The 11,718-nt window shown below is 33.2% G+C and overlaps 1 protein-coding gene across 1 annotated transcript; it reads right to left on the bottom strand.

The window, feature by feature from the left end:
• Nucleotides 1-2,338: 2,338 nt before the first annotated feature.
• On the bottom strand, nt 2,339-10,127 carry LOC132557323 (akirin-2-like). Its single transcript, XM_060221808.1, has 4 exons — nt 9,767-10,127; nt 6,032-6,367; nt 4,337-4,408; nt 2,339-3,489 (listed from the first exon to the last, which is right to left on the bottom strand). Exons 1-4 carry the CDS (start codon nt 9,945-9,947, stop codon nt 3,479-3,481), a joined length of 600 nt encoding a protein of 199 aa, XP_060077791.1. The 5' UTR covers nt 9,948-10,127; the 3' UTR covers nt 2,339-3,478.
• Nucleotides 10,128-11,718: the final 1,591 nt, after the last annotated feature.

Raw genomic sequence — 11,718 nt, 5'->3', positions numbered from 1 at the left:
ATGGACCTAGTTTTCAACGTATTCACCAACAAGAGTTATTGGAAAAGAGTAATATGGATACAAACCTACATCATACTTACAGAATGTTTAAGTTTAACCTCTTTTATAAATCTTCTTATATCAGTTTACCGAGAAAGAAAGTTACATTCGAAACTGCCAATTTTGTGTGATACCTTTAACATCTCTATGACCCCAGTGAGTATGTAAAAAAAATGAAGTGTAGACATTGTATCTAAGATGAAAGAATCCCCATTATATATTGTCACGGGTGCCTAATTACTTATTCTGTGTGGTGGTCCTGGGAAAAACTAATGATGTGGTACAAACGATATCTACTTTAGTACGTGATGAAAATCGATTATCATTACACATGTCTATCAAAGTTGTCATATTCGTACATACAAGTCAATATGAAGACCCTGTAAACCTTATCGATACGCCGCAAAAAGAATAGTATGCAATATTCAATATGCTGCTGCTGTTATAGTTTTACGTTAAATACGAATAGTCCTATTATATTGAAATTTCACATTCCTAATGGATTCTGTGGAAGAATGTGCCGATGGGGTGAGCAGATCTACCGCGTAACGGCAAATATGCGTGGATGGGGATAGCTGAAAAACAATAGTTTGGTAAGTATCCCTCAGGATGGGAAATCACGAGTTCTAAAATTCCTTGTGATTTTTAATCATTAGTTCGGATAGTACCACATGCTGTGGAAACTCAATAGTTTAGAGAGTATTCTAGATGGGAAATCGAGTCCGGATAGTGCGCCCTTAGGTGGGAATTCAATACTTTCCATTGTAAATTTTGGATGGAAAACAAATACATGATGCTCAATACAGCCAGAAGAGTTTTTAGCACGACTTCAAAGTCCATCTATGTCGGTCGAAACGACTACAGATTGTCAACAAAGTCTTCTTCAAAATATAGGAGGAATATAGAAATATTTTTTCCACAAATATAGGAGTTTTTGCTAGTTTGGAGGCAAAATATAGGAGTTTTCCGAACGAAAATCGCTTCATTCAAAGGCATTTATACTAAGGTAGCAGTAAACAGTTAATTTGCATTTTTCCTGAAATTATTTGTCATGTTTGAGATATACAGGTATAGCAGATTGGTTATGAAAAATACATCATTACATGTACATATATTTATAAACTGCATAATAATTACATTAACAGTAGAGAGATGAAATTTGTGTAAAAAAAAATTTCCTCTGATTTCTGACATTTGATTGTCATGGTTACCTACTGAAAAAATGCTAAAAATGCAAAAATACTGCTAATTCCAATCCAACACTACAACTTTCTTGGAGAAATTTAATTCTAAACACCTATCTTACAATCAACAACACTGTCATGGTAACAAAGTACTTACATTTTAGCAAATTCCAACTCGGAAATTCTTCATAACATGACCACATGTAAACGCTATGAAAATTTCACTTCCTGTGAAGCTAGTTTTTGGTGCGTAGACACAGATTCGAGACTGCCCAAATAGTAATCTCCAACAAAAAGCTAAAATATTATCCTGAAAAAAATGAAACCCCACATTGTCCACTTTAACATGACAGGACCAATTTTAGCAAGGATTTTTTTTTTCATTTTTAATTAAAACCTTTATAATGGGGTAATCTAATGAGCAAAAAAATCACCCATGGCCACACCGAGAAACTGTGTACTGCTACCTAACAATTCTTACCGTCACTTACTGTTTCTATATTAATCAATGATTAAACACTACCTTAAAGTAACCATTCACTTAAAAAGCATCGCAATCCAGGCAGGGAGCTGCTGCATAGCTCACCATCATCTGATTGGCCACCTAAAAGGCCAATATCCTGTTGCACTGCCTTGCAAGGTGCCCATACAGGCGATAAAGAGATGCACTGAATCATTTTCTGGTGGCTGGTGATGCTGTTATGTACTTTTGAGATCCCAGGATTGTAAAAATTTGATTTGTAGCCCTCTCCCTTCTTTTTTTTATTTAAGTTTAAAATACATCCTTCTGATACGATAACAAACTTCCAGTGTTAAAATCCAAGATGGTCACCTGTTAGACATTTTGTTTCTCAGATCCATTCAGTACTTTTAAAGTAACGGCCAGCCATAAATTTTCATAAACAGAATCCAAAATGGTAACTTTAAAGTCATCTGATGTTCTCTTTATCATAACAAATATTAAAACTTCACCGCTAGGAATCAAGTGGAACTTACATATGAAATCTGAGACAGAATCATCTGGTTCATGTACTTAAGAAATAGTGTCAGAAAACAATGGACAACAGATGCAAGACAATTTGATAGGAAGGCTAATAAATGAAAGCACAATGGAGTGTGAATCAGATTTTATTTTTCAAATTTTAGTTATGTCCAACAAATAAGATTTATTTACATAATTATAATTCTACTGCCTGATAATGGTATGAAAACAGTGGTTTCCCTCTATGAAATAAAATACAACACTACTTGTGTTCGCTAAACTAAAACTCTTAAATATTAATTAAAATGAAATAAAACTTAAAAAGTGTAGAAATATTAATGCAAACAAGATTCAAATTAAACTGAATGATTGAAAAGGCATCCTAAGCAACAATATTTGTGCCCAGACACCCATACAAAGGCAATTCACTGATCAACCCTTCCTCACCATGTCAACACATTTCTCCCTATCGAATAACTTATACCATATATTCCTTGTTTTTCAGAAGACATCTGTCTACCTGTATTAACTGTGGACTACTGTCACATGCAGCATAATGGTTATGTATGTACAGATAATGTTACTGTATTACAAAGTTGTAAATATATATATATACACAAAGTGTCTAAAAGCAGGAGGCTGACATAGACTGGCCCACCACTTACTCATAAATGTGCACCTCTATGCAAGTAGTCCAAACACGCAACCAAACACAGTATATTAAAACACAATGAAGTACACACACTTGAGATGCTCTACCTGACTTTTTGGTAGAGTAATAGACCCGAGTAATTGTAAGGTTATCATGAAGACCTTGAGGTCCGATACGCGAACACACATGGATGTGGTATCAGTCTGAAAATTGTGACTAATTGTCCTTCCAGAACCACTGGCCAACAAAGTCACAACGTATTGCTGTTGTAACGGCAAATCAAAACATCTAGCAGGCAGTGGCAGAAATTTATCCCGTTATACTTGTATATTAGCTAGTTCCCTTTTTCATTATGAGCAGTTTTTCACAACACAATGAATTTCTTACTGAAGTTCCATTAATAAATAATGCCGTTGAGTGAATTCAGTAAATGCACCTGCCTTCAATACATCTGTTCATTCCTTCTCAAGCATGCAAGGCTAACAAGTGCAATATTTTCATTTACAAGTGATGATACATCAACAGTTACAAATTTCTAACATCAATTTTTTTCCAACATTCTTTCAAATCTTCTTGCAAGCAGAAAAGGACACGGACATTTCAGCTACCATCCACTCCACATCAAGACACATCTGAAGAATAAAAAGGAATATTTGTTTAATCCATTAAAACCATCAGAGTTTTAAACTGTGCAAAATAGCTATGCATTCTCCCCATTCCCCTCCTTTTTTTCATATTCATTTCTCATATTCTTCAATGGATCAGGATACATTTGTATCAGAAACCATCTATCACTTATTAACTTCACTTCTTAAGTCTATAGTGTAATCTTTCAAGTGAGATTGCAGAAGGTAGAATCTGGTAACTTCTTGTTTCAGACAGTGGCTCTTCCAGGCTGTTCAGAAAATACACATTTTCAAAAATTGAAATGTAAAATGATCAAATGGGTTCTAAATTATATATAGTTCCATTTGACACAATTTAAAGCTCTAGATGTTGGAAACAAAATGTTCATTGACAAACAGACATTGTAACATTTATATGTTATCTGAAAAGACTAAATGATGTTTGAAATATCTTTTATCAAATGATTGCCATGCTATGACACAGATGTCTGTCAAAAAGGAGCAATGTTAAGTGACTGTGGTGAACTTTTAAACAGTTCTTCATCAATTACATATATATGATGCCAACCAGCTTAGGTAAAATGTGGCATATTCAACTGATTTCTAAAATAGAAGCATTTATATACATGGACACATTGTAGCTACTGTGCACTATGTTCCATGCTTACATTATATATATATGTACTTTGGTAAAATGGATATTTAACAATTTTTTCAAAAGTCTTAAGTAAAATATCAAATTTTCACTGCATGAAATATTTTAGAATGAATTTTATCGATACATAACAATATCCTGATGTAGTCCTATAGTTAAAATAACTAGTACAGAATTTATAATACATTATATACATACAGCTAACAGGTGCATTTCCAAACTTCTTGTGTATCTGGTCATGATTGAACTTCAAGAAAGCCTCATATTGTTCTGAAAGATAAAGAAAATTAATGAGATATAGAACTTTGTGACTCACTTTGGCAACACAAGGCTGCAGACATTCATTTATGATATACAGACCAGAAAATGTCAAAGACATGCATGCCTCCAAGACTCTGCTGCCATGTCTAAGTGTCATTAATCACCAAATTACTCTTGAAACAGTAACAGTGATGTTAATTTTGAGTCATTCTCATAACATTGTTTAACTTTCCTTTAAAAGTTTGATTAATATTCTTAAAGAAATGTAACTGTAAATAGTCAATTTAAAGCTTATTTTATGCACTTCGATCCAAAAAAACACTAATTCCTACAAGGTATTGTCATTGGTCACCACTGCACAAAGTTTAATGAAATTCCTTTAAAAAATAAAGTTGCGAGAGCAAGATATTGGTATAATACTCCAAATTTACTCGATCACCTTTTAATAATAAACAAGTCAAACTTTTTAAATCAAAATTCCCCATGATTGAAATTCATCATGTATCAAATTTTTTGCACAGTTTGCAATTTTTTTCTACCATATACTAACCTATCAATTTATGAATATAAATAAAACTTTTCAATGTATCAATGTTTTCTCAAAAACAGTTGGCTATAACACAGGCATGGACAACTCATGATTTGAACAAAAAATTCACCTGTACTGTATAGGTACTTTCATTCCATTTTACGAAATTAATTAATAACAGGACACATATCAAAATTTAATTGCTTACTTACAAGCATTACATTTAATCAACATAGATAATGGGATGTTGTGTGATGTTCACAGCGGCAGGTCTAATTCACAGAATTGTGAAAACATACAGAGGAAATCCTGAACGCTTTTAAGATGTCACTCATTCTCAAATCTTCACTTTTCTTTTTAAGCATAAAAGCAAAAGAAACATGGTGATTTATTTGTCAATCATGTGTCCCCCTATTGATTCAGACTAGTTGTCATCAGAACCTTGTAATTTTTATGACATAAGATGTGTAAAGTTTGTGCTGTCCTTTCTGGACAGACTACATTGTGATATTAATTTCCTTTCTTTTAAATCAATTAGTGCTTATACATATGTATTATTCTTTAAATAATAACTCTAACATGTGATGAACTCTTTAATGTTGTACATTGTTTTGTTTAAAATTGATCTGTAAAATACACATACTGTACATGAAGGCACAAGTGTAAACGGAAGCATGCATTGACAATTTTATGTTTTTCATTTCATGAATGAAAATGCTTTAAGATAAAATGTCTCTTTTCATTTAAACGTGTTTTGGTATTTATTGCATACAGGTTTTTTAAATAGAGATGTGCCGTCAACAATTAAAGACATGAACATAAAAACGTCAACATAACTTGTCTAAGATGTTCAATATCTTGATGTATTGGAAGTTTTTTGCTAGTACCATGATATTCAAAATACTGAACTTCAACTCTATCAGTTACTCTCTACAGTGACAGTTTAAATGCAATCTGGCAGCACATCTTGGTGTTTACATTGTTCACTCTACTAGCACTGCATAACAAACAAATCTACAACAAATGCAACTATGTACATGTTGGCATACATCATAGAATGAAGTTGGGGGAGATAAGAATATTCTTGTTCATGAAATGCTCACCTGCTAGTTTACAAGTCAGTGTAGTATTGTACTCCTGGCGGACTTGATCTTCCCTCTCTCTGATCAGACGTTCACATATGAGGCTGACCTGCCGGAAGGTGAACAGTGGGGCATCTTTTTTGCTTGGTGACAGAGCACTAAACAGTGAAGTGGAAGAAGAGGAAGGGGAGGCACATACACTGCTGCTTTCCATAGCTGTTAAGCAATGTGAAGAGGAGGAAGCCTCATGTTGGGGAGACATGTTTGGTGGACTCTGGCCTCCAGATGACTGATAATGCAATTGCTTCCTTCTCTGCATCCTCTTAATTTCCAGACCAAGACTTGTGGCAATTTGCTCTGGAGATGAAAAGATTACATTGAATTATATTTAAAAAAAAAAAAAAAAAAACTTCTCGTATATCTGATCTTCAATAACCATCACATTCATATCCTGATCAAAAAAAAAAAACCTAGAAAACCAAGAGACCATAGGCCTTAATGATAATCTGATTGTAAACACCTATCACACAGCTATATATTATATATCAGCAGTTTTAGAACACATATTTTAGCTGCGAAGGGAAAAAAAACAATTCCTCATATCCACAAAAATTCAGTTCAATTTCACCAGTAGAACTTGAGAAGTTTAAAAGTATTTTCCCAAGATGGCAGCCATATTTGATTTCTAACCAACATAAAACACAACCTTGGTCATAAAGTATTGACATATCAGCAGTTGAAACTCGCTATTTGTAAACACATCCCCATTTTAAACACGCCGCCATCGAAATTACGATTGTTGCCGAACCACATCGGAAAGTTCATGACCTGATCTCGCGAGAGTTGAGGTTTATACTTATAGAGGAAGCACATGCAGATATGTCTACGGTTAGTTTTTGTTTACAAACATTGTTTGCGAAGTCTTGTTGTAGACTTGAGGTATTCCTGTGATAAACATTCAGTTTTTGAGAGATTATTAGAAGGAATAATTAGTTTAGAAACGATACGACGCACAATTATAATGTAAGAATTCAGAACTGACCTGATGTATGATTGGGAAAAAAGGAAGCGACTGGTAAACATCTGTACTGTGTCTGCCATGTTTACACACATGGAATATGTGCATGTGCAATGTCATCGCTACGAGCGGTAATGTATGAATTATTGTGGGTCCCACATTGTTTATTTTCCGATTTTTTAAATTTTTTTATTTAAATTGAAAACAGTCAGTTTTATTTTATTTAATTAAAGGAAAGTATTTGTTTTGTTACATATAGTACGGGGAAGATAAGGTAAAGTTTGTTTTTTTATAGTGATTTTTATGTATATTGGGGCTTTAAGTACCAGTGCTGATTTGAATGAAGTTGAATTATGCTCAGGACATTTAGTGAAGACTTCCACTCATGTATATATTAATGAAGATAAATGTATTACAAAGTGAAAAATTAAGGTCATTACATCAAGATTTCCAAAATGTAACACTGCTTATGTTGTTGGTGACTATCAATGGCAGTAACGTAGCTTCAGTTCTCTGTCTATGGCTACTGTAGTGTACTGTACATGTATGCCAATCTGAATTACAACTTGGGCATTGGTATCAAACATTAGGTTCAGGTGACAAGAAATTGTCTTATTTCTTCATAAAAACACCACATATCCTACTTGCTTCTGCCATACAATTGACATTCATTGCATGTATATTTTTAGGCATGAAAATATCATGTTGTAAGTTCACCTGTGGCCCAAATCTGCATTGAAGGGATGCTTATCTGGAGGCAACATAACAGTGTATAACAAACACCAGATCGGATTGACCTGCTATTGAACTTGTTATTAAATAGGGAATGAAGAATACTGAAAACTGCAATCACAAAGTAAAAAAAAAAATCCCTAAAAGTGAGTAAAAATAATTTTTTTTATAATTGATTGATGTATGATTTGCCATCCATTTTTTTCATCTGCATAAAAAAGATAGGACCAGACCTCACCTGTTTACCTTCGGTCTACACTCATCTGAGCAGTGCTCCAAATAATTTAAACTAATGTTGCATAAACTTAGAAGAGACATGTCATGAACATTTTCTGCTATATCAAATAACATTATCATTCTCAGTAGTTTGTCAATGACACTGATGTTATGGCAGATATTAATGGAAGACAGAACCTGTGCCCGAACACCCCCATTGAAATGTCAAATATTTATCATATGGTGGTTTTGTTCTATGATATTCAAATATTCCTTGAGAAAAGCCCAAAAGACTTTTGATCGTCGATTAGCATGGGGTAAACTATGAACCAATATTAAGTTTGTACTATAATGTGTGAGATATGTCAAATCCGCTTTTGATGCAATACTTTTCTTTTAAATAAGATATTTTACCACGATTATTTCAGAATAAGCAAAATAATAAGTATGCAAATTGTATGGGAACCAAAGTTTATTTTAATAGTTGTTGCACACAGCAGGATCTGCTGTGCAGTTGTTTGCTGGATCAAGATTACCACTGTAGTAAGAAACCTTTTCTTATCTATGATAAGTGTAAATATATCCCTTAATTATCATGCCTCAAAGTGCACAAACCAGTTCTGTGGAATGAGAACCCAACATAAAAAAAAAAGAGTTCAAGCAATGTTCCAATTTGAGCAGTGGTCAGGTTAGTCTATATGCATATATATAGATTCGGCTGTATAGCCAACCTAGGATTGGGATTATGTTACAGTATTTTATCCTTCCATTGAGATACCCCGATCTTGCTCAATAACAGGTTAACAGATTTGTGCTCAGCACTGGTTAATAGTACAATCAGAACTTTAGCTAAATGTCACATTGACAAGTAATACGTGTCATCAATCAAATTGAATAATGTGAACATTATATTTGTCCTGCAATTGTTGTCAAAATACATTTTGGCAAGTGTATTTTTATATATGTAGAATTAACTTCTGATTTGCCTGGATATTTCATTAAAAAATATGAATAACTCTTAATAAGTGATTTTTATTTAATGTAAAAAAACAAGTTCATTTACTAAAATTCATAAAATTGCTTTTTACATCCATTTGAACTACATTTCCGCACAGGGAAATTATTTTAACGTGCATCACCATTATATCAACTAAAAAAATGGAATAGACTTTAAATTTCATTAAGAGCAACATGAAAATCAGAATAAGAATACATGGTCAGTCTCTTATATATATATATATATATATATTTAAAATATCTGCTACATTTTGACTCAGGACAGAAAAACAAAGGTAGTGAGCCAGTTTTTACTCTCTGCACCCTCGCCAAATACATCCGATATTTTAAGACACTGGATACGGATTCTCTATATATTACATCGTACAAAGACTATGCCCATAACGATATTTTTGGCTACTTATCCCCGTATTCTAACTCGACCCCACCTTATGTGAGAAGGGAATTGGGACGTTCAACAAAACCGACGAATTCATTAACCGATGCAGTTTGTTCAGATCGAGTCCAATGCTTGCCTGTTCGTAATTCGAAATTTGCCAACCAATGCATGCACAATGAACCGGCAACTCGTTATCTTCGAATGAACAAGCAGTTAGCAAGACAATAAGACATAATGTCAAGGTATACCAAAGATTATTATAATATTCAGTAATAAACAACATGCCTAACACGCAGGTTAACAAATGCGCAACGTTTGTCAAGTATTTAAAAGAAATTTCCAGTAAAGCAGTCTAAAACGAGATAACAGCCGTCATTCTGTCAAAACATCTTACCCGAAGTCAATTTTGGACTCACTTCCCCAAATGGAGAAGGGTTTATTTGATGATACTTCGTTGGAGGAGTTGAAGGAGAAAGTGTCATCGGCATACATCTTCTTCTTTTAGGTGTTGTTTGGCCAGGACTGTGTAACGGATCAAATTCAAGACTTCGTTTCAATGTTGCACCACAAGCCATTCTGCTCCGATGGCTTTGGCGTCTTATAAATCACCAGTTGTATTTAGCTAGATGAAAATTGTTACTCGTTAGTTTTCTCAATGGGATGGCATATGAAATGGAATTAAAACCAGATCGTTTTCACCATTCACTAAAGCGATGTTCTTCGATTTGTACCATCCGTCCGATCACCATCCACTTGTATCACTTTTAAAATGGCCGATACCAAAACAACAAGCCTCGTTTTGGAAACAATGATAGAAACGAAACATAATAATAAGCGACTCATAAAAGTAATACTTTTCATTAAAACAAACAAATAAATATTATTATATTACTATGTATTACATATGTCTTTATTTTATCGAAAATGCTTAATCCCCTTTTTATCAAGATATACGAAATTTGTTTCGTATAAAATGTGAAATTGAACGTGCAATTTGTATCAACTCTACGATACGCTGAAGTAAGGCGTAATAAAGATAATGTCATAAAGTCGTAGTAATTATTACCGAATTTGGACACTTCATAATCAATTTGGAGGTAAGACTATATTTCTATTAGTTAGAATAGATATCTAAGGTAATTTTTACATCGATGTCAACATCTTGATTTCTTTGTTTTTTTCGCTTTGAGTTCGGCAAATCAACCACCCGTGTAAGCCCATCGTTCAAAGCCTTCTTTTACTTCTGTTTAGAGTATCAACTATGGGAAGTGCTAAAAATATCTTATATTGTTTTGCAAACGGTTATATGTAGTATGTAAACAGAAGAATATGTCATGATAGAAAAATGAAATAAATATCCCTAAAAAATGTAAATAAGAGTTATATAAATCAATCAACAAAAAAAGGAATGAAAAGCAGTAAGTACAGCAATATTTTAAACCAGAAGAGTAATTTGCTATATTAATTTTTCTTGAAAAAGTAATTAATTAGATGAGAAAACAATTAATAATTTGTTAAAAAAATTTGGATTGTTACATAATTACATACTTGGATCTACAATATATCTTTCCAACAATTATTGAAATAAGGATAATGTAATAATTATAATACTCTCTTGTTTCCATGTGATGTGATATCCATATATAGATCTCTAATCCACATTTTTGCTCATTCAGCAAGTATACAAGTATTCTATTATTAGGATTGGCAAACAGTTTTTGAAGGTCTCAAAGGTTTAGTGACATCTTGATCGGGCAACTCGCCCAATCAAATTACATATTTATATAAAGTAAATCTTCTTGAATTTAAACATACTGATTTTTACTACTTATACAGTAAGGCACAGAACATAATTGAATGTTAAGTTTTCTGCATGATTCCAGAATGTACTTCGCAGATCTACTTCCATGATTCCAGTAAGTGACAAATACTTGACGACCCCACAGGCCTATACTTGAACCCATAGTCCTTTCCATCAAGGAGAATCACTAGCACATGTTACTTCATTCTCCTATGTAATAAACTCAACCACTGACTTTGAAGTAGCCAAGGGCCTCAACATTCATTTTTTTTTTTTACATGGGATGGCCCATCTTATTTTTTTCGTATCAATTAAGAATTGCTAAAAATGGTCCATTACTCCCATCAGTTCCCATTATTTTCATTGCTGATTTTAAGTCAGAATTTGTATTTTGGCTCTAGTTATCTCGTTTTTGCAAAATCTTTTTTCAGTGGAAAAAAAAATGCTGCATTTTTGGCTTGATCTAGACATTCTGGAATCTAATATTGTAAATTTAAGATGTTATATATGTATGTAGCTGAATTTGTGTATATAAGGATTTATTG

This window comes from Ylistrum balloti, unplaced genomic scaffold (genome assembly GCF_031769215.1).
Source record: "Ylistrum balloti isolate Yb309-2 unplaced genomic scaffold, AGI_CSIRO_Ybal_v1 Utg370660, whole genome shotgun sequence".
Taxonomy (NCBI): Eukaryota; Metazoa; Mollusca; class Bivalvia; order Pectinida; family Pectinidae; genus Ylistrum; species Ylistrum balloti.
Note: the sequence above shows the minus strand (reverse complement) of the source record. Positions and strands in the feature narration are given on the sequence as shown.